General features: G+C 33.9%; 1 protein-coding gene across 5 annotated transcripts in view; it reads right to left on the reverse strand.

Moving 5' to 3' along the window:
* Positions 1-25593, reverse strand: part of sp3 (phosphatidylinositide phosphatase spermathreecae) — a 73390-nt gene that overhangs the window by 11196 nt on the left and 36601 nt on the right. For 2 of the 5 annotated variants that reach the window (XM_069839162.1, XM_069839161.1), the window contains exons 11-16: positions 18514-18572; positions 15647-15815; positions 12805-12876; positions 11602-11858; positions 8428-8759; positions 3751-3948 (exon numbers count right to left, since the gene is read on the reverse strand). In XM_069839162.1, the coding sequence (XP_069695263.1) occupies positions 3751-3948; positions 8428-8759; positions 11602-11858; positions 12805-12876; positions 15647-15815; positions 18514-18572 (1087 nt within the window). Of the gene's footprint in view, positions 1-374; positions 3949-8427; positions 8760-11601; positions 11859-12804; positions 12877-15646; positions 15816-18513; positions 18573-25593 lie in introns of those variants that run through there. The other 3 variants (XM_069839158.1, XM_069839159.1, XM_069839160.1) reach the window with 2 other exon arrangements.

Raw genomic sequence — 25593 nt, forward strand, 5'->3', positions numbered from 1 at the left:
TTTAAATATACATTATGCCACACCTAAAACACGTAAATGGCCAGAATTATTACACAACGAATACTAAGAACATGAGGTATAATGACTGTCAAGATACAGTCCTTGTAAAGTGGAAGATCAACGAAAAGTCACAGTATAGAAAGAATGAAGATAGATGAAGTCAGAAGAGATGAATACACCAGTGACAGGCAAGACATGCAGAATTAAGTCACACAAAGAAGTAGACACACTGAAAATCCAACACTTGGAATACCAAACCATGCTGATCTTTAAGAAATATCACAATAAAGATGATGAAAAATTTGGGATAGAAAGGATCTAATGCAATTCTGATTCGAGGAGGTATGTCCCAAGCTTGAGTACAATATAAACATCGAAGAGGTGATCGATTACTTGGAGAATTTGCTGCACAAGTTAAGAATTCGCCACTGACTTTCAGCATTTCAGAGATTCTTTTATAGCTAGTAGTTATAACCATTTTTCTATCAAATATCCATCTGTCCAGCGAATCCACATTGCTTCCAACTTAAAAAAATAATTCAGCAGAATAAAGTACAATGTTCATTACTTGGAAGAAATTGTCTTGAGGTGACATCCTTAAATCACAAATCCAGTTGCAATGAACCTATCGTGACTCTCAGCTGACACTGGTTGGAAATGAAATGGGTTAGATCAAAACATATGCGTCATGTTCTAATAAATTATATATTCTAACATTTTTAAGAGAGATTCTGTTATCTTTGGTAGTCCAATGGTTACCATAGTTGGACCAAACTATCGTGAATTATGAATTCAAGGCCAAGAAAGGGCAATATATTTTGCATACGAAGAAATTAAAATTAGGTCCTATGCCACACTACATTTGTAACAAATTAAAAAATCTTAAAACATATAACTGATTAATTCTCAACATTTGTATTGTCCATCTGTAGATAACTTTCAGGTGCAAATTACTCCAAAAGCTAACCTTTGGTGGTATTAAGTATGAATCAGTGAAAACTTCCTAAGTGACACCCTGCTATCATACATAATGTGAGTAACTACTGCTCCACAGATTTCTCTATGAATTTAATGTAACTGGTTAACGACCATACATAAATATCACGAAACAATAGAAATGTACATTTCAAAGGCAGAATACGTTCACTATTCATTAAATGAAAAATAATATCAATGAAATTTTCAGTTTTGGAAAATATGAAATGAAAGTATCTTCCTGCCATTTGTTATCCCACCTATCAAACAATGAGTATAATAAATTAAAAGGGGCCAAACAAAAATAAATTTAATCAATATCCCTTTACTTCTGCATTTGTTAAAATTCCACGTTAATGCAGAATTGAGTGAACAATTGTAAAGTAATTCTTAGATTGTGAAAACGACCTTATCGGCATGTACAACTGCTTTTAATTGGCAATATACTACAAGATGAAATTTTAAGTCAACAAAAGTAACCGGTAAATAGGCGTATTATGAACTTCATAATAGATGTTCATTTCATATAAGGTATATCTAAACAAAAAGAAAAACTGAATGGTTTAACAGTAATGATATTGTGAGTTGGATAAATTAAGAAATGGCATACAAAATAAAATGATTAATGCAATAATTAAAGAAAGAAAAACTTCTAAACAATTGTAATACTTTTGTTTGTGATAAAAGTAAATATTTGAGTGAAATTTCAATATATGGATTAAAATTAATTTGGAACCAACACAAAATAAAAAAATATATATATATCAGAAAATCTTAAGCTTACTTCTGTTCTAAACAGACATTTAAAAGTGAATTTAAAGTTTAAATGTTTACAATTTGAAAATAAAACGTAACAGGTACAACAAATTCATACAGTCTTTATACATACACGTATCTTTTTTTTTCAAAGAAATTTTCTTATACTCTATCTCTCCATAAAAATTAATCAAAAGAATGAGCATCAGAACACGAAGCTTGTTCGCAATAGATTAAATTAGCAGACATCAGTGTGACATTTCTTCTTCTTCTTCTACAAATGTTTGCTTGTTGACTTCACACCAATTACCTTCTGGGTCTTACAATTTACTACGCTGCGCCATTACTACATTTAAATGTAAATATTTTAAGAGTTTGGCATTAATGTTGTCATACCAACATTTTGGCATAGATTACAATAAATATTAAACATCTGCAGCATTCAATGCAACAATTCCCAAAATCTAATACTTTGAGAACACTCATAGTTCTATAAAAGTATCTACTTTACTTTTATCGATAACTGAGCAAGCATCAAGACACTATTCACCTATGGATACTTTCAACCTCTGAGAAGCGAATAACTGGTGTCCTATATCTGGACCACATAATGATTACACTATGATTCAAGCATTATAATTGACTAATGTGACACAACTTCGCAATACGTAAATCCAGAACTACTGTCGCTTCAGTGAAGTCCGCCACCTATGTCCCTCACAAGTCACTTACTTTAACACTTGCAACGTAAGTGCCAACAACAATGAACCTCAATCACTTCAATACATGAACTCCTAACAAACGAGTGGAAGTCATCTCAAATCCGACAAATTAGCCTCTTCACAACTACCACAAATTTTCACTAACATCTGCTTCCTGTTTTATAAAATTAAGGTCATCCTCATACAACCTCAAAATAGGTATTGTTACTCCATTACTTTAATTTAATAGCAAAGCTGCTCCACAATACTTTTACTAAATTTGAAGACATTTTTGTTTCTTAACATGTACATGTACAACCTTCAAAAAATCTAGCTCTTTGGAATGAATATGCTCAGGCTTTTTAATTTTAACATTGTTATGAAATTCTCCTCATGGCTGGTATCTTTAGAGTGCGATGAGCCTTGTCCTGCAGTTCTTCCACTTCTCCTGCAGCTTCCTGTGTTCTTCCATCTGGTGCTCTGTCACCACATGTCCCACTTGTCGTCCTATGTTGGTCATGCCTCCGGTCTTCAATTTTCGTGGGTCGAGATTCGCACCCAGGTTCTGCATCCCTTTCGCAAACTTGGAGAATGGCGATAGTACCAGATCCTTGGTGGCAGCTGCAGGACTGGTGATAACATTGGTGATGCCGCTTCGAAATGTCTTGATGGCGCTCTCACTCTGTGATGAGGTTATATTCAGACTAAGATCTCGCACAGAGGCTGATCTCTGGCTCTCGCACTCGACGACATGGTCTCCCTTAATCTTGTCATCCTTCGTCTCCTTCGCTTTGTCCCCTTGCCGCTTGTCCACCTCGTCTGAGGAGTGTGACAGCTTTCGGGCCAGCTGAAGTGTGTTAGGTGGCGTCAGCTTCACTGACGACAGTACTGACTTCAATTCATTTGGTCGCTTCTCTGCCTGACCTTGCCTGGAGGTCGATTCTAACGGTTTCTGATTCGTCTTCGATGCTCCTAAGGAAACTGATCTCTCTTCTTGAGTGGACGTTGCGCTCTCGACAGTGATCTCGGGGGTTGTGGAACCACCCTTGTGAGGGCTGGGGGTCAGGGAGGAGTTCCTGGACAGGTAGGGGGCTAGACTAGAAACATCGAGACTGAGGTCTGTGCGGGAGTGGGTCAGCACATGCCCGCGAATAGAGACATTCTGGACCACACGTGAGAGAGAAACGTTGTCTATGAGAGGGGCGGCTGATGGCTGGAACCGCAGGATGGGGTCGAGTGTTCTGTGCGTGTCAGTCTCACTAACCTTTGTGCTCATGACAATCCCCACACCAGGCAGGAACAAGTCATGGGACTTTACCTCTGTTCGGAGGGGCATCCCTAAGGGGTAGACAGGCATGTCTTGCTGGTCCAGCAGCGATGTGCGGTGATCCTGAACATAATCGTATGAAACCACATCCTCGTCATCGTCACTTGAATGCTTCGAAGTGGCCAATGAAGATGAAGTGTCCTGTGGCACGTTATCTGGCACTCCTAGGGTGAACATCGGACCTTGCTTCTGAAAGAGATAAGTACCAAGTTCACAATATCTCGTCCCAATAATATGCACACAAATTATAATACTTCAGAAAACGTATTGTGTGTCTTTCAACTTGTTAACATGTTTCGGCCTGCTATTGGCCATCTTCAGAACTGGCTGTTGCTGGTCTTGGCGCCTTTTGTTTTGTTTCCTGTGGGGGTGTGTTTGTGTAGTGTAATTTGGAGTCAAAGAGTGTGTGTGTTCTGAAATTGAGTTGTGTGTTGAGAATTTCATTTGGATGTGTTTTTGTGCGTCTGTATTTTTTTTTAATCCAATGTAATAAACCCTATTTCACCCTGAGGTATATTAGAGTTATAGTTGGCATCAAAATACATATTTTATAAGCAATAAACAATAATAAAATTATAATACAAAATTATGGTCAAGGTTACAATTCACATGAATTATGTACAAGAATGCACCTTAATGAAAGAATGGATCGTTTCATAAAGCCTCAAGGCATGTCTCTATATTTATATCTAATGGTTGTAGGAAGAAATATATATATATAGCTATTAAACATGTTATTTTAGAATGTCTGAAATTTAATACGTGAAAGACACACAATACGTTTTCCGAAGTGATATAGTATTAAAAGTTGTGTAATCAAGATGTATAATAGTTCATATTACAGTGAAATGCCGCTATTATGAATGCTGCAATTACGAACTTTTCAGAATAACGAAATAATTTTTTAGTCCCAACCATTTTACTTTTAATTTACATGTTCAAAATGTTTCGTTTAAAAAACGCATAAGTAATGAACTTCAGTTTAACATAATAATAATAATTCATCCTGCTACAAAAAGAAATGTTATTTTAACGAAATTAGGCCTATTAAGCAGTTAAAAATTACTTAAAATAAATTCGAAAGAAAATAAAATAAATTAAATAAATTTTGGCTTGAGAGGAATATACCCAATGAATGGAGAATTTCAATGATTAAACCAATATTCAAAAAAGGAGACAGAACAAAATGTAGAAATTATCGTGTTATATGTTTGCTAAATACAGCCTATAAAATATATTAAAAAATACTCACAGAAAGATTAAACCAATATTAGAGGTAATATTATTAGAGGAACAAACAGGATTTAGAATGGGTAGATCATGCACAATGTCTTCATATTACAACAAATAATTGAGAAGCACCGAGAATTTGATAGAGAAACACACATATTATTTATTGATTACACAAAAGCCTTTGATAAAATTATGAGACATGTACTTTGGACAATTATGCTTAAACGAGATATTCCACTTCATCTAATTGAAGTAATTAAAACTATATAGCAAGAAACAAAAATTCAGACATCAGGAGCCAAAGATTTAAAAACGGAGAAAACTAATACAGGTGTAAGACAAGGATGCAGTATGTCTCCGCTACTTTTTAACATATACATTGACGAAATTACTAGACAATGGATAAATATTATACCCTTTTACTCCCATAATTTTAACAAAAGAGAATATGCATTAACATTAATGTTTGCAGATGATCAGATTATTATATCTAATTCGGAAGATAATCTTCAAAAATCAATACATGCATTAAATAGAATAGCAAAAGAATATAACATGACAGTATACCTAATTAAAACTAAAGCGATGGCTTTCAAGGGAAAAGAGAGCATCCGATCAAAAATTGTAATTGATAATATTGTGGAACAAGTTACAGAATTTAAGTACTTAGGATGAAATATATCATACCAAAAAGTGTCCGATCAAATTAAAAAATGGAAGTATTTAATCATCTAAACGGCACTATGAAAAGGTGTTTGAAAAATAAAGCAAGAAAAGACACAATATTAAAGTTTTATAAAGTAATGTCAGTGCCAAAACTGTTGTATGGGAGCGAAACTTGGATCATGGCAGAGAAAAATAAAAGCAAACTTGAAGCAAATGAAATGAGATTTCTAAGAGCAGTAGCTGGCTATAAGAAAATAGACCATAAAAGAAGTGAAGATAAAAGAAAGGAATTAGATATATATAATCTGAACGATAAAACTAAAGAGTATAAAAACAAGTGGATAAACCATGTACAAAGAATAAACAGAGACAGACTACCATTTCATTTTAAGAATTATAAACCGGTAGGGAAAAGAAATATAGGAAGACCCAAAAAACGGTGGCATGAACAAGATTTGTAGATTGCTACAGATAATAATGTCTAATGCATGAAGGAAGAAGAAGAAGAAGAAGAAGAAGAAGAAGAAGAAGAAGAAGAAGAAAATAAAATAAATGAATTATCGCTAGGCATCAGTACCCTTGGTTTCAGAGAGTTTTCTGAATGCACTTCTGTAGACACGATTGTTGTGGTTTGAATTTATATTTAAATAAAACAGTTTAATAAAATCGAACTTTCGAAGATAGTGATCGATTCAGAACCCAATCTCGTAGATCGTAATATTTCGAGAAATAGATTTGACAGGATAACTGTAAATGTAACAACATCTAACCTATATAACCCTGTTTAATGCACTTTTTGCTCTGTAAAACTTAATTTTTGGTCCTAACAAGGTCATGATGAATAATAAAATGCACTTCTGTAGACACGATTGTTGTGGTTTGAATTTATATTTAAATAAAACAGTTTAATAAAATCGAACTTTCGAAGATAGTGATCGATTCAGAACCCAATCTCGTAGATCGTAATATTTCGAGAAATAGATTTGACAGGATAACTGTAAATGTAACAACATCTAACCTATATAACCCTGTTTAATGCACTTTTTGCTCTGTAAAACTTAATTTTTGGTCCTAACAAGGTCATGATGAATAATAAAATGCACTTCTGTAGACACGATTGTTGTGGTTTGAATTTATATTTAAATAAAACAGTTTAATAAAATCGAACTTTCGAAGATAGTGATCGATTCAGAACCCAATCTCGTAGATCGTAATATTTCGAGAAATAGATTTGACAGGATAACTGTAAATGTAACAACATCTAACCTATATAACCCTGTTTAATGCACTTTTTGCTCTGTAAAACTTAATTTTTGGTCCTAACAAGGTCATGATGAATAATAAAATGCACTTCTGTAGACACGATTGTTGTGGTTTGAATTTATATTTAAATAAAACAGTTTAATAAAATCGAACTTTCGAAGATAGTGATCGATTCAGAACCCAATCTCGTAGATCGTAATATTTCGAGAAATAGATTTGACAGGATAACTGTAAATGTAACAACATCTAACCTATATAACCCTGTTTAATGCACTTTTTGCTCTGTAAAACTTAATTTTTGGTCCTAACAAGGTCATGATGAATAATAAAATGCACTTCTGTAGACACGATTGTTGTGGTTTGAATTTATATTTAAATAAAACAGTTTAATAAAATCGAACTTTCGAAGATAGTGATCGATTCAGAACCCAATCTCGTAGATCGTAATATTTCGAGAAATAGATTTGACAGGATAACTGTAAATGTAACAACATCTAACCTATATAACCCTGTTTAATGCACTTTTTGCTCTGTAAAACTTAATTTTTGGTCCTAACAAGGTCATGATGAATAATAAAATGCACTTCTGTAGACACGATTGTTGTGGTTTGAATTTATATTTAAATAAAACAGTTTAATAAAATCGAACTTTCGAAGATAGTGATCGATTCAGAACCCAATCTCGTAGATCGTAATATTTCGAGAAATAGATTTGACAGGATAACTGTAAATGTAACAACATCTAACCTATATAACCCTGTTTAATGCACTTTTTGCTCTGTAAAACTTAATTTTTGGTCCTAACAAGGTCATGATGAATAATAAAATGCACTTCTGTAGACACGATTGTTGTGGTTTGAATTTATATTTAAATAAAACAGTTTAATAAAATCGAACTTTCGAAGATAGTGATCGATTCAGAACCCAATCTCGTAGATCGTAATATTTCGAGAAATAGATTTGACAGGATAACTGTAAATGTAACAACATCTAACCTATATAACCCTGTTTAATGCACTTTTTGCTCTGTAAAACTTAATTTTTGGTCCTAACAAGGTCATGATGAATAATAAAATGCACTTCTGTAGACACGATTGTTGTGGTTTGAATTTATATTTAAATAAAACATTCAATAAAATCGAACTTTCGAAGGTAGTGATCGATTCAGAACCCAATCTCGTAGATTATAATATTTCGAGAAATAGATTTGACAAGATAACTGCAAATGTAACAACACCTAATCTATACAACCCTGTTCAACGTACTTTTTGCTCTGTAAAACTTAATTTTTGGTCCTAACAAGGTCATGATGAATAATAAAATACTGTAAAATACGCAGGTCATTCACCTCACTACCTTCTTCTCATTACCGGATCTCTCCACATGCAACTGTACTCATTCAACTCGTGTTGCTCACTGTTACAGCTGAATGATAATAGGTTTAAGTTACTCTGTGAAGCACTTAGAACCATATCAGGAAAACATCAAAAGACATGATTGATGTACCTTGTCAGTGCTGTCTGCTACATGCTTGGGACGTCTGGTATTGAAGCTGTGGCCCAACTTGTTGAGTTTGTTGAACTGTTGCGTCACGTTGTTTAGAGCCTTGGTGCCTACATTCTTGAGTGACAGCAGCTGCGATTCTGATACGTTACGTGTCATGTGAGGGAGAGTCATCACGTCCAGGTAGCTGCCTGACCCCAACAGACTACTGCTGTTGGCTGATGACAGCACCTTGCTCTTCCGCTTGTCCAGTTTCCCCTGTCTGAATGGGATCTCTGGTAGATGGGCTATTTCTAGAGCAACTGTGAATGCCTCACAAATCGCTTTCAATGACTCTGCAACACAATGCCAAAAACTATTAAAATTGTGATATAGTAGTAGTATTATAATATATATATTTATTTAACCTGGTAGAGATAAGGCTATGAGGCCTTCTCTTCCTCTCTACTAGGGGATTAAAACTACAATATGAAAAATCTATATATATAATTTGAACTGGTAATGGAAATTACGGGACAACGGCTGAATGGATTTTAATAAATGACCCCTCATTTTGAAGCTTGGAACCCAAAGTTTTTCAGAAAAATAGCAGTTTTCAGTGAAATGTCAGTTTTCGTACATAATTTTCCTATTTTCCAAAATCCATCTTTCGTCAGTTTCGAGAACTAATTGCATTTCAAAATAAAACAAAACACACTACAATAAACAATAGGCTATTACACGAAGGCCATGACCTGCACGATTGCTGACATATTTAGAGTTCAAATTCAATTGGTTATGAAAAGCTTCAAGACTTACTAAAAATTATTTACAGGTCTGATTCTGCGGTGTGTAATCTTCTGAGTACAGCTGGTATTGGATATTAAAATCTACAAAACTAGACACTATTACCATTAAAAATGAATTATTATTATAGTTAATGCCATGATGTTAATTTATAAACTACAAAACTTGCGTAAGATAATAATAATATTATTATTATTAAAAATCATATATTTTATAGTTATTAATCAAGTGGGTTGGGTCTTTTTCATATATTTAATGGTGATATGGTGTAGATTCAGTATTGGCTTGAGAGAGCGCAAAAATTACAGTTCCTAAGGAAAGACAGTATTACTTACTGATAAGTAATACTGTCTTTCCTTAGGAACTGTAAGAGGCCTAGAAAATGTTGTAGTATCCCGATCATTTCAGCAAGATCTCTTAGCAGGATAAAATGATTTTACCCTCTACATTTCAAGCTCTACATGCAGCAGCTATACCAAGATGCTATGTCTGTTGTTCGAAAGCATAGCAAACCTGACTTTCTACAATCCACAATGATCTGAAATAGCTATTGCTTTACTCCCACATGAAAAACCCACTGATCGTCCTGACATTTTTACTTACGTTTTCGCGTTAAAACTCAAAAACTGAAGGTGGATAGGTTCAAGAAAAAGTATTTGGCATAAAAATAACATTCAGAGGTAGTATGTTTCATTATTATGGAAGCAAATAATTTTCAAAATGTCTGGTATTTTTAGTTGAAAATAAATCTGAAAAATATTTATTTATACGTCTAATGAACTTAGTTTGCAGCATTTGCTGCACAAGCCACTAGTACAATTATAATTACAATTAATATTAAATTTACAATTACAACAAAAATCGAAGTACTGAGAGATTACCTGATTAATAAAGACTAGACAATTATTGTAGAAGTTAAGAAAAAGAAGATTTTTTTTTACTAAAGGACAAATTAAACCAAGAATAATAAACTTATATAGTGATGAAATTACCGGATATTGAAATATTTTGTGATAGAATAAGAGTCTCAATTGCTGACCAAGTGCCTAGTAAGTTTGCGTTTGAATTCAATTTTATTTCGACAGTCCCTGATGCTAGCAGGTAGCGAATTCCAGAGTCTTGGCAGGGCTATTGTGAAAGAGGATGAGTATGAGGAGATGTGATGGGATGGTAGTGTTAGTATTGTTTCATGGCAAGAGCGTGTGTTCAGATTATGGTGGGAAGAAAGGTGAGTGAAGTGAGATGGCAAGTACAAAGGAAAAGAGGAGTTTAAGATTTCGAAGAGAAGGAAAAGTGAATGTAAATTTCTTTTCTTATCTAGTTTAAGCCATCCTACTGCTTCCAGGAATGGGGTAATATAATCATATTTGCGAACACTGCTTAAAAAAGGTACACACAAATTATGAGCACGTTGAAGTTTCGTTTTGTTGTCACTGGAAAGGTCAGTCAGTAAAATGTCAGCATAGTCAAAATAAGGTAATACAAGAGCCTGCACAAGGGGCTTTTTTTAAATAGAGGGAAGGAGATATGGCAACAATGAAGCAATAATTGAATGAGAATGGCCTCATATCTCTTTCATCTGTCATCAATTCATGTTAACAGATTTGCAATTCTTACTGATCGAAAAAGTTGTTGTTGTTGTTTTCTAATGCCAGGCGTTTAACAAAGTCATTTGACCTCTTGCACTCCAATATTTTTCAAAGATATTATCATGACCAGCCACTGAAGTACAGATTTTGAAGTGTTCCGAATCCATTTCTTGGTTTGAGTTGCACAATGGGCAGTTAGGGGACTGATATATTCCAATTCTATGCAGTGTTAAATGGCAAGTTGTAGCCGATTTAAGTGAACACCATATTTTAACGTTTTGGTGGCTACTTCATTCACACACAACCCCCAGAATGTCTGGAGGCCCACACCTGCTGTTGGTCGACGGGTCCACTGGACCTAGCTGGGAGATCTTGTTGATCACCAGCTTTCCCTCCTTAAGCCACTGGAGGACGATTTTAGTGCCATAGCAGGTCAACACTAGGAACAGAAAAGTAGAAAGAGGAGGAAGGAAAGGGAAATGAACCCCTAGGCCTCGAATGCTCTAATGCCATCGGGGTCGAAGAAAGTAAGAGTTCAGTCAGAGGACTGGATAGGAAAGGGTAAGGAGGGAATTAGGTATTGGATAGAGGAAAATTATACCAAATTCAGTCAATAACTCATCAAGCTGACCAGTGCTGATCGAAAAAGTATGTTATTAATTATTACAGTAGTTTATAAAAATACACTAAAAACAGGTTGTCTATAACATTAACCAGTCACTGCATTCTTATCATATTGCCACCTTGAATCCTGTTTACTTCCATCATTCACCCAGGCTTACAAAGATTGTAAGTAGCCTACCAATCATCTCCTCGTCTGTCTTGATGCCCACAGCCATGTTATTGAAGAAGCGCAGATTGGTGGAGCGGAACATGTGGTAGTAGCCGTGCATGGACGCCACCTTATAGTGGAGTCGAATACAGTGATGTCCCACCTTGGAGGACTGCTTGAACAGTGATCCAGGTCCAGACTGCTCTGGTACGCCAAACTCTATCAGAGTGAGGTCGTCCAGCAGAACATGCTGGTACTTCGTCACTCTATCCACCTGGTCATCATATCTACAACAACAAAATATAACTTCCAGAACACATCCTCCTTCGCAAACTTTCAATAACATCACTGTCATGTTACTTGAAATTATGAAACTAAAAAGTGTATTTTTCTCTGTTTGCAGCTGCAACCATGCAGAAACTCTACCAGCTCAAGGCAGTCACAAATTTCTAGCATCTTTTAATGAATACAAATCTGATTTTCAGGTGTAGCTCCTGTAAAGCTGACTTGAAATTTCAAGATAAAAATTGTTCCAGGACCGGGTATCGAACCCAGGACTTTCGGCTGAGCGTGCCAATGCTCTACTGACTGAGCTACCCAGGAACTGTACCAGACCATGACTCAATTATTCCTCTTATACCTACATACCTTAAGTGGGTTGACAGAATATCAGAGCCGAGCATTGAGTGCACACTTACTGTGTGACTTAAATTTGTGGTTTTCTGTTAACGAACAGTAAATACGTAACTTTCAGGTATAGTAAACGTGTATTATACAAATGTCCTTCAGAAGTCAGATTTGTATAATGCACGTTTACTGTTCGTTAACAGAAAACCACAAATTTAAGTCACACAGTAAGTGTGCACTCAATGCTTGGCTCTGATGTTCTGTCAATCCCCTCAAGGTATGTAGGTATAAGAGGAATAATTGAGTCAGGGTCTAGTACAGTTCCTGGGTAGCTCAGTCAGCAGAGCACTGGCGCGCTCAGTCAAAGGTCCCAGGTTCGATACCCGGCTCTGGAACAATTTTTCCCTTGAAATTATTCATTTTTTAATGAAATTTGTAATCACGTGCAAAAATCTTCTATCTGTAATACTTCTAATTTTTATCCTGATATTTTCTTTAATGCTGAATTTCATTTCAATGTCAGGAAAATTTTTACAGCATTAATTCATTTATCTGAAGCAAAACATTTATGGATGTAATAAGGAAAATAAATAATGCAAGACTTACTCTGCAACGTAGTACGAGTCTCTTGTCAGAATAAGAATCGTGTCCATTTCCGTCTCTGTTGGATCTCCAGACCTGGTAACACAGAAGAAATGTAATGCAATGGTGGTTCATTGTCATCATCTAAGAGTATCAGCCCATGAATTTCGTCCTCCAAGTGCCTCCACCTCAAAATAATTGTAATCCTTGACATTACCAGACTAGCAGAGTCCCCAAGCAAGTCTTATGCGACTAGATTGTAAAGCTAACACTTCAAAATAAGTATCTTCTGTCCTTAAATTGATCTTCACACTTCTTTCCTCCCCATACAGTCTCTTCTCCCCCTCCCCTTTAAACACAGATTACAGAAAGCATCTAAAGCTTTATTAACACTCCATCTGTCACCAATTCTAGCAACTCCTATCCAACACGGAACAAGGAAAGGTGAGTATCTGGTGTCTTAAAAGTGAACTGTTGCACGTAAGGTGTTAAGACCATAACCAAATAATCCATTGCATTGTTGATCAGAGTTGTGCAAGAGAAACAGCGTTTTCAAGGAAATCTATCTCATCTTTGGCAAAGTAAAGAAAGTACGATCAGTGGCGGCTCGTGATAAAATATTATGTGTGTTCACAATTTTGTGTTCCAAAATCGAAGAGAATTTGAAATCATGTTTTTAGCCTAATATGAAATGTCATAATTCCAATGTTTCACTGTCGAAAAAACCGTATATAAACCAAAACAACATCAAATAATAATAATAATAATAATAATAATAATAATAATGATGATGATGATGATGATGATGATGATGATGATGATGATGATGATGATGATGATGATGATGATGATGATGATGATGATGATGATAATGATGATGATGATAATAATAATAATAATAATAATGATGATGATGATGATGAAACCTAGTCTTTTTACTTCCAATTTTTCCTGGAAAGCCAGTTTACCCAGTTCTTTACTCTTCAAAATTACTTGAACAGAGTTCATTGTTTACACTTGTTAAAAATTAATACATAAAACAATTTACAAAAGCGTGTGTTCAGTAATATACTGTATTTTGATTCACAACACACTGATACACTATAGTCTATACCAGTACTGTAATCCCATTCGCATAGATTGATTACTATAAATACATGCCAGTAAATATTATTCTTAAATAATATACACCACCATACAGATATTTAAATTCATACCACCATCACATTCAGCCAGCACGTCTTTGAAAGCCAAACTATGCTAAATGCCGACACTGAAGTATAGTAATTCACAAACTACTCTCTCGTAGCAGCACTGTACACACATCCACATAAAGTAAACGTTCCGACAGTGAGATGCTGACACCTGCAGGCTAAAATACAGACTTATTAAATTTTCTCCTCGAGATATAGCACATGAACAATAGCCATCGATGCATCTGACATCTGTAGGATAGATGCACTGTTCACTTAATGCTTTGTGCTCTTGAAGAGTCATAAGTGGCCGCAAAAGACAATTTTCTCCCTCGCATGCGTGAAATTTCTGTAACCTTCTTGAAAAGAGCACGGCTTGTACGTGAACGGATGTTGCCAAGTTTACATAAGAAGTTTATGCAAGATGCGGGAAGTTTAAAATACTCGATCCTGATATTATACATCCCCACTAAGCCAATACAGTATTAAATAATAAAACTAGTCGTGCATTAATGGAAATAAGGTGTTCACGTGCTCTTGTGCTCTTATTGACGCACTGCCACTGAGTACGATATATATTCTAAATAATTTGTAATAAAATTAATGATAACTTCGGAAATGATTTTCAAATAATATTAAAAATACATGTATAATTTTGAAATAACTTTAAGTGTTCTAAGATAATTTTAGTTTAAAAAGAATAATTTATTATAAGAAGTGAGACAAGGATCAACAAGAAACTTGTTGTTATCCCACGAAAAAGTACTTTGTTAGTTAGTAGACCTACTTAGTAGGACTAGGAAGCCGTCATTGGAAATTGAAGTTTCAGACTTGAAAGTGTTAAATATTTGTGCGTGAATTTAAGAGACAAAGTATTTATTCAGGAAAACCGTAGAGCTACACCCAATTTAAATATTGAGCACAAACAAGCAGAATGCAGAGGAAGGTCTGCTTATTCAAGAAAGTTCGACAAAAGTAACTATGACAAAGTTTCTTGGCTGTATGGTTGTGAAGAAACCAATCACTTGTAAATAATTGATTAATTGGCGATCTTACTCGTGTTAATTGTGTAAGCATGTGTGGCTTACAGCTGTTTCGGTGCTTCTTCACACCATCCTCAAAGCCTACTAGATCTCGGCGTCATCTCAAACTTCGCTGCCTGTTGTGTGCAAGTTCGAGATGACCCGAGATCTAGTAGGCTCTGAGGATGGTGTGAAGAAGCACCGAAACAGCTGTAAGCCGCATATGCTTACACAATTAATACGAGTAAGATCGCCATTTAATCAATTTATATTCAAGTGTTAAAAGTAGTGTACGAAAGATTCAACATGGACAATCATTTGTATTGTTTTGTCTGTCTTCTCTTCAACTCTGACGATGGACAAAAAATGGTGTGTGTGATTTGAGCATGTTTTTAAACTAATAGGTATTTATAAATAAGACAAATTGTGAGATGAAACTAGGTTATTGCTTACAGCCTCCCTAAATCCACAATCCACTAGCCGCCACTGATCACAAGCATAACTGCTTGCCTGCCATGGTAATTCAAATATGTTCGACTTATAATAACATGTGGAAACGTTCAAGAAATATAAAAATAAGCAATTATCTATGTAACATAATCACAGTTTTACCAGCACTTGACTAGAACTTTGCTATTATTATAAACTTACACAGGATCAGCGTCTATGAGGCCCCACGCCCCCAGTATCACTTCTGTGTCACTGATGAGCATCTTCTTGCAGTCCTCTATAAGCAGCTTCACGTGCTCAGCAGTTGCTGCACTATCCACCTCGTCCTCCGTCTTCTCCTGGCTGAACATATCTTCTGACACAGGATTGCCTGTAACAAGATTTGTATGTGAACTTTCACAGTTTATTCATCACTATGATCATCTAAATTATAAGGCAAGTTTGACATCATAAACGTGTTTTGTATTCATTCTTCCATTCATTTACTTACTTTTATTTACATATTTATTTACTTACTTATTTTCATTTGTTCATTTTGTATTTATTTGTATAATCCATGTTATTGTTGTAAAATATGGTAAGTTTCAATAAAGTTTCTTTTATCTCAACACCAAATTTTTTTTTTCGGACTCTACACATCATCGTTGTTCCTGCAATAACTCCCGTGTGACATATTTATCGATTTTCAGATTTTTGCTCTATTAAATAACTTACATAGTGATACAGCAAATAATAAAATCTCCTATATGTAATTATATTTCTTTCTTTCGAAAACGTAAGAATTCACAATCTCCTATGTACCACTGCCATAGAACGAATAAATGTGTTTTTTCTTCCTACTGAAAAATTTTATATTTTGCACATAGGAGTTATTGCAGGAACAACGACATGCTTTCCTCATACATAGACAAATGGTGCAATGACAAATACACAAAGATGTATGAGATCCTTTATGAAACGACATTAAGTTAAGTAACATCATCTCTGAGGGATGACATTGTGATAATTGTGTTAAAAAAATCCTGCCAAATCCTAATTAATCACATAGTGCCACATTAATAGCAACTGTAATTTTTCACGCCCTTTTCTTTGTTTCCCTTCTTTAAAATTTAATATCTATGTTTACATATGTACATATAATAATTTTTTTGAGGATATACTGAGTCCGCAAGGGTTACCCTCAATGGGGGGGCAGTTTACTATTACTATTATAGTACTTTCCTTTTCAACATTCAGACGCGCCAGTTTAAAACAGAATCAAATCAAACTACACAGTTCTGAGAAAACTGCATTTTGAAGTTTCACGTTGCTGTGAAAAATCCATGTAACATTAAAATTACTTCAAATTCTATTAATGATGTTTTACATATACTATAACTTTCAAATTAGAGTGATGTTAATTGGATATTTTTACAGCAACACGAACAAAATTCAGTTTTCTCAAACTTTCAATTTTGAATTCTTTCCCTTTTCAACTGGCCAGTTGATTCATTTTTTTTTAACTTGCAATTTTAATAATCACAGCCAATTGATCAGTTCCTTAAATTTAAGATGCCTTTTTCTGGAATTCGAATTATTCCACATTTTCACTACTATATTAAAGTGAGATATGCGAAACTTAATACTATATTGTTTGACTTTATGAATACAAAGACAACTTTTAAACTTCAAATGTACGGTACTCTAATAGAGGATGATGACGATCATGATGACGACGAAAATAAATAATAATAATAATAATAATAATAATAATAATAATAATAATAATAATAATAATAATAATAATAATAATAATAGTCGAATTCCACGCCAAATTATCATTATTTACACAAAGGAGAGAGCTCAATAGGAATACCACATAACATAGAGATCACATGATAGGAAGATAATAATAATAATAATAATAATAATAATAATAATAATAATAATAATAATAATAATAACAATAATTATTATTATTATTATTATTATTATTATTATTATTATTATTATTATTATTATTTATTCAAAGGTAAGAGATCAATAGGAACGTCTAACACGTGACAGAAAAATGATTATGATAATAATAATAATAATAATAATAATAATAATAATAATAATAATAATAATAGTCGAATTCCACGCCAAATTATCATTATTTACACAAAGGAGAGAGCTCAATAGGAATACCACATAACATAGAGATCACATGATAGGAAGATAATAATAATAATAATAATAATAATAATAATAATAATAATAATAACAATAATAATTATTATTATTATTATTATTATTATTATTATTATTATTATTATTTATTCAAAGGCAAGAGATCAATAGGAACGTCTAACACGTGACAGAAAAATGATTATGATAATAATAATAATAATAATAATAATAATAATAATAATAATAATAATAAAATAATAATAATAGTAGTAGTATGACGTGAATATGTTAGGAGAAAATCCACAAATGATTAGAAAAAACACGGCGTCGGCCGGGTTGGTGCAGTTGATATAGCGCTGGTCTTCTATGCCCAAGGTTGCGGGTTCGATCCTGGCTCAGGTCGATGACATTTAAGTGTGTTTAAATGCGACAGACTCATGTCAATAGATTTACTGGCATGTAAAATAACTCTTGCGGGACAAAATTCAGGCACACTGGTGATGCTGATATAACCTTGGCAGTTGCGAACATCGTTAAATAAAACATAACATTAACATTAACAAATGGATCTTTCACATTTCCTACATCTATTCCATGAGATCAATGCATTTACTTCATCCAGTCAGAAACCACACCTACTTTTTTCTGCTTAAAATTCTACCAACATAGAATACAAAGACAACTATAACAACTCTCACCAATAGCAACTTTCCCACGTATGAAAGTTAGCATTCTAAGAAAAATTCAGTGTTTTTCAACTTAGTTGTGGCTTAGCTAATTTACTGAAAAACTCAATTTTACAACAAAAATATTTCCGAACTCAACTGGAAGTACAGAGACACAGAGATTCTTGATGAGTAATGTCTCAAGGAGATGGCATTTCTAACAAACAAAATCTATCTTCTGTTCACACTCACCTAACATCATGTCAATGGTGGCCTGTCTGTATGCGTCCTTGAATCGACTCAGGTAGTACCTGTATAGCAGCAACATAAACAAATAAGATCGTTAGTATGACATGCTGTTAGAATCCACTACTGCAGTTTTAATGCTAAAGGGTGAAATAATTCCATTTCCCATATAATTTGTAAAGCACAATACAATCAAAAACCACAGAAATTTCATTAATGAGCAAATATACGCCTAAAGACACAATACAAATACAGTTTGGTTATTTCTTTACTATCCCACAGCCAACAGTTACCGCACAGATAGAATGTTAAGCTGCACTCACGATAAAGGTACAGTTAGTATACTCTGGACAATGTGTGTCTAGTTTCTGTTTGTAACCCACATTAAGGGGTCGCTAAACTAAGCCTTCGTTCAAGTTTGTGTGTTTGTATGTATGGGCTATTCCATCTCAAATCGACCGAAATATAGAGTAAATTAACCTTGCAATTTTTAAATACAATGAAACTTTTTCTGTCCGTTGACAACTGTGATACAATGCTTTGTGCAAAGTTTGAAGCATTAGAACTTCATAGTATTTAAATTAAAAATATTTAAATTCATCGTATTTTCATAAAATTAGCAACCTTAAACTGTTGTAGCTCCGAAACCCTTTCACCCAATGATCAAAATCATGGTTTATTTTGATGCTGAGAAATTAAAGTTTATATTGACATGTATAAACAGTTTTTCTTACTTTTTATGGAAATGGAGAAATTTAGATTTTTCTTCATTAAGACACCTTTGCCCACGAAAAAATATTTTTAAAATATATGGTTAGATTCCGCATTGAAAGTACAAATAGACACATATTTTTTACTGGTGCATCGTTGATAAAGTATTGAAAATATCAAATAAAGAAAATAAATAGTACGCGCGTGAACTAACCAGCTGACTGTGAGGCAGGAGCTAGCCGAGACAACCAAGGCCAGGAGACAAACACGTGATGTTTCGTCTAGTAGCACATAGCTAGGCTAGCTTTATCACAAGTTTTCATAAACACAGGAGTAAAATGACGCCCAATGCTCGCTTATCTTCATCTCTCGGCCAGTGCATACGGTATTGCGTCGTTCAAGTCTAGGCATGTGAAAATAATTTATTTAATATCCTCGAAACTTATTGTCGAGCCACTAAGAAAACAATGCCGAATCCCTCTTAATAATGCAAGGTTTTTTCTCAACATTTTTTTACATTTTTACAAATTGTCAAAAAGCCTAAAAGTAAGTAAAAATCAGATTATCTGTCTCTCTGTGTACAATAAAAATAAGGATTACTTCTTAACATAACCTACCAAATGTCAGCTTCAAAATGAGCTCCCGTTCAATGTTCTGCAGTAAACGGTTCCAGAGTTCTGAGTGCTGAAAGAGGCTTGTTTTTATAAAATACGATAAATTTGTCGCTCAACAATACGAAAACCGTTTTACTTTCGATAGTTTATTTTTGCAAATGCACTCTCCTCAGCACCTTGTATAAATAGGAAAAAAATTAAGAGTATTAAAAAAATGCGAGGTTTTTTACTGATCGATTTCATATGGAATAGCCCTTACAATGATAGGCCGCTAAACTACATTTTTGTTAATGTGTATGTAATAGGAAATTTAAAAGACAGGATTTACGGCAGAACTACTACATGGTGGAAGAACTAGAAGACAGTATTTGGATAGAGATAAATTTCTAACAATAAGCTTCGCAATGTAAAGCTGTTAAGAAAGTGTATGTGAAAGCAGGTGCGTAAACCAATTTACCAAACCGAGTTGTTGCTCAGAGTGCGCCATAGGATGCTGGTATATGCTATACCTACAATGAGACTGAGATTTGTTGGGAGCTCTCGGAGAAAACCTCTGTGTTACCTAGACCACGGGCTTCCCCAACTCAAGTTATAAATCGGGGGTGTGACGAAGATTGAACCTGGACTCACAGAACTATAAGTCTAGTGCTCTAACCATTAGACCACCAAGGCATCTCTCACAAGAAACTCGTTTGAAATTTACAATGTCCTGTAACTTACAATTTAAGATCATGAAAAATTTGCAGTAAAGTAAAAAGATAAAGATAAAAATTAAATTGAAAATAAAATGAGAAAATTCAATTTCAGTCTGAAGTACTAGTGTTGCTGTAATATCTGTAGAAAACTCTTCAAAGCTAGCATATAAATTTCCTTTATTGTTGCAACCACCATTAAACCCATGACTTCTATGTCCCTGAGTTTGTATGAGGTTTTGGAACAAGGGATAGTCTTACATTATATAAATACATTCTTACATCAGTCCTTCACATTTAATCTCTACTATCACACTTGAAAGGCACCCATACACTAAAACGGTTCTGAACACACACACAGACTTGCAAATTCACGTGAAACAGCTATTCATGGAAGAACAGAAATAAAGAGAGAAAGGTTTAATGTTTAAGGGGTTAGATACAGCTTATAGCAGCAATTTTTTTGGAAATATTCAACATTTTTTCCTCCCTTACTGTATCTTGTACAATAATGAAAACTGGTATGTGTAAAACACTGTCCTTCTGCTATGTGGGGGGAAAAAAAGAAAAAAAAAAAAAAAAAAATATATATATATATATATATATTTTTTTTTTTTTTTCAAAATTCAAAATGTGCAGTTCACTGTACAGTGATGAAGCGTTTCCCTCATAACTCATAAACTTGTTAACTTTTTCATGTTCTCTCTCTTTTATTTTATTGATGAAACTCATGTTTACAATATCATGCTCTTTCAACTACATTCCTTAATAAATAATTTTTTTTTTATTTTGCGTTAGAAGAAAATACTGATATTTGACCATTTTGTAAAATAAATTTATTTTTTATCAGACAATCTATCAAAGATAGAGAAGTGATCTTGCATCATATTGTAGATATGACATACATTAATACACACAAGGAATTTCATCAGAGAATGTTGGATAGTTTTTGAGTTATGTGCACAGTGAACTGAATTTTGAAACAAAAAAATGTAAATATTTTTTTTAAATCGTAAAAATATTTTTTTTCATATAGCAGGACAGTGTTTTACACATACTAATTTTCATTATTGTACAAGATACAGTAATGGAGGGGAAAAAAGTTGAATATTTCCAAAATTTTACTGCTGAAAGCTGTGCCTAACCCCTTAAAGTAAGTACAGAAAAAGAGACACATTTTACTTCACTTATAATAAACTGTATTTATGTACGAGTAGATAAATGTAATTTCTCACATATTTACATAAAATATTGTTATATTTTCTAATATCATTTTTATATACAACAATCGGTATTTAAAAGTCACATGAATTTTAAACTACATATACAGAGTGGGTTAAAAGTCGCTTTCCCCAAACACTTCCTTACATTTATTTACATTCAATTTACATTTCACTACATATTCCTTTACAGATTTTATTCAAAATGGAGGCCCTGTTTCTCGATACACAATTCACTATGTTTAGACACTAATTTGCAGATAGCAAACTTAACTCACAATTTTCGTGAATGACCATTTCTAAACAAAAACATCATTTTTCAAGATACCTCACAGTGAAAAATCTCACGTCGTCATGCCGCATAATCTGGGAGCCATTCTATTGTGCCACAACGGTCAATCCGTTCATGGAATTGCTGGTTCAAGAAGTCCCTCACTCACACCAAAATGAGGTGATGTTCCAGCCTGTTGTCATATCAACTGCATATCAGCAAAGCGAGGGCTGTTTTCAAGACATGACATCGGAAAAATAGTTGATGCACGAACATGGCTGTCAACCCACCACTTATTATACCGGCTATAAGTTTTGAGATAATCGAAAAAAAACTGTTATGTGGATAATCTATCGAAGATTAAACCAACATATATTGTTCACATATTTTTTATGTGTATAATATTATGTTGGTTTAATCTTCGATAGATTATCCAAAAAACAGTATTTTTCGATTATCTCAAAACTTTAAAAAGTGGACTTAGTTCCTTTCAACAATAACCGATTCAATTCGATTTTTCGGTATCTCGAAGTAATTTTAATTTCCCGGCGGAATCATATATGATTTACATGTAATAATTTTCTATATCTCGAACTTCTATTATTCGATTTTTTCGACATCTCTTCCCAGTAGGAAATACATATTCATTAGCTAGATTTTCAGGTACATGTGTAAGTAAAACTGAATTATTCCTATCACTACAGGCAGGTATATGTACCGTAACGGTACACCACAATAAGCACCACTGTGACGACATAATGGCATGCCTTTAACATTATTATTCTCAAATTTTGTTAGGAATTACTAAAATCGTCCTCCTGAAAACAAAGAAAGAGTCTATGAACAATTTCAGTTTTTTTTTTTTTTTTTTTTTAAGTTAAGTGGTAATACTTATCATCAATAACAATTTATGGTAGGCCTATTGACAATTTTTTCACATTTCCTATATCACGACTTTTTGTCAAATCGAAGCATTACCAGTTTCTGAATGCTCTTCTGGAGGGAAGGCATTATATGGTTAAATTTACGAGTACTGCAGATGAATTGTATGCACACATTATGAACACGTAGTCTCTTAGCTAAGAGTGAACTTACATTGGTTAGCAAAGAATCGCAATAATTAAAATGAGGCATCCATATGCATCCATTGCTCGGTATCATTGGGAAGAAATTTTTTCGCTTATAAAATGGTTCTAAAAAAAGACAAAGTTTCACAATAGAAAATTAGAGAAATACGTTGTTATGTATTGCAATGCCTATTATGAATAATATGTTAATTGTAAATTCATTGGTAAATAAATTAATTTAATTGTATTATGTATTAGCAGTCTTAGAGCAATGAGGCCAATGAATTTATTAAAAATTATTATTGGTATTCATAATCTAAGACTTAACAAAAATAAAGTTTCTAACTGCAATATTTTTTACTGTTTTTGTCACTGTATACCGTAATGCCTGGTTAAGGCCTTATGGCCCTAACTCTGCCAGGCAAAAATAAAACTACTACTATAGTCGCGACGCTGTTATTTCCAGCATGACTCCGCCTCTTTGTTTACGTCTTAGGAAGTGAAGGCTCTATAAAGTCTAGGTAGGTAATATCGTTCACCATTTTTGTCCTTTCATTCCCGAGCTACCATACGAGGAATCTATTTTCCACACTGTTAAACATTATCATGTCGTAGCTCCTATGATAATGAATCAAACGCACTGTAATTCAGCAAATAACGTCTTCGTGTGCTTTCTGCGAACGCCAACGAAAGAGCCAAAATGGCGGGCGATTATATTAAGTATTTATCGAGCCTTAACAAATGAATAACGTCTTCATAAGCGAATCACAAGACGCACACGTTTAAATGTAGCCGACCTGCAACGTGATTGGCTGCCAGAAATTAGAGCGACGGGACTATAATGCTTAATATCCACTAATTAATTAGATTTTTATAGTTATTGTAGTTTGTGTGGATAGAAATTACATTTTAGTTGCATAAAATAGTATTTTTAGTTGTTTGAAATTGTATTTTTAGGTGCCTAAATCTATGTTTATATTGTCTATTTTTATCAATTCTGAGCCTATATTTTAGGTGCCTAGAAGTTAGTTTTCAAGTGCCTAAAAATCCGAGGTCTAGTTATAACTGGAACTTGGAAAATTCAGGTGGCCCAAATTTTGTTTCTGGATCTGTACACACAGTTCTCATCATCTGGGACGCCTCACACGTAAAAACATGCATTTATAATAATTTTAAATTAAGGAATGAACAAAATAAAGTTACAATCAAACTCGGAGCATAAAACTAATATCGCATATAAAAAAGAAAAGCAAAAGTGCATGCTAAATAATATAAAAATATATTTCAGAATATGTATGGTAAGTCTTTCTTGTGTTAAATTTTAATGTACCTTTTAACATGTTTCGACCTATTTTTGGTCATCTTCAAAACTGGTCGTTGTTGGTGTTGGCGCCTCTTGTTTCCTAAGAGGGTGAGTTCGTAGTGTAGAGTCAAAGAGTGTATGTGTTTTGAAATTGAGTTGTGTGTTGAGAATATCGTTGGGGTGTGTTTTTGTGTGTCTGTATATTTCATATTGTTCTAGTGTGCTGAGTTTCTGGCTTTTTGGTTGGATGTGCAGTATTTCCATGTCTGTGTTGATGTCTCTGTAGGTGTGGTTGACATTTGTGATGTGTTCTGCATATGTGGAGGTGTTTTGTAATTTTGTTATGGCTGTGATGTGTTCTTTGTAACGTGTTTGAAATGATCTGCCTGTCTGTCCTATGTAGAAACTGTTGCAGGTGTTACATTTGAGTTTGTATACGCCTGTGTGGTTGTATTTGTTTGTTTGTGTTGTTTGTGTGTTGAGATGTTTTTGTAGAGTGTTATTTGTTCTGTAAGCGATGTAGCTTAATTTCTTGAATGAGGTTGCAATTTTATGAGTGTTTTAGTTTTCGTATGTTAGTGTGATGTATTTTTTGTGGTCTTGTGTTTGTGTTGTATTCTTCTGTTTTTTGTGGTTTTGTTTTGTCTTACGTATTATGTTGTCTATTATGTTGGGGTTGTATCCGTTTTCTTGTGCTATGTATTTGATTGTGTTTGGTTCTTTGTTGTAATCCTGTTGGTTCATTGGTATGTTGAGTAGTCTGTGTACCATTGTTCGGAATGCAGCTTGTTTGTATTGTGTGGGGTGGTTGCACATCCAACCAAAAAGCCAGAAACTCAACACACTAGAACAATATGAAATATACAGACACACGAAAACACACCCCAACGATATTCTCAACACACAACTCAATTTCAAAACACATACACTCTTTGACTCTACATGAACGCACCCACACAGGAAACAAGAGGCACCAACACCAACAACGACCAGTTCTGAAGATGACCAAAAATAGGTCGAAACATGATAACAAGGTAAATTAAAATTTAACACAAGAAAGACTTATCATACATATTCCGAAGTGATACAGTGTTAAAAGTTGTGTAATCAAGATGTATAAAAATATAAGTTAAATTTGTAGTAATACAATAGCAAGAAAATGAAAATATGCGCAAACATAAAGTGAAAGAGAACAAACGTTATCAAAA

This window comes from Periplaneta americana, chromosome 11, assembly GCF_040183065.1.
Source record: "Periplaneta americana isolate PAMFEO1 chromosome 11, P.americana_PAMFEO1_priV1, whole genome shotgun sequence".
In the NCBI taxonomy this organism is placed as follows: Eukaryota; Metazoa; Arthropoda; class Insecta; order Blattodea; family Blattidae; genus Periplaneta; species Periplaneta americana.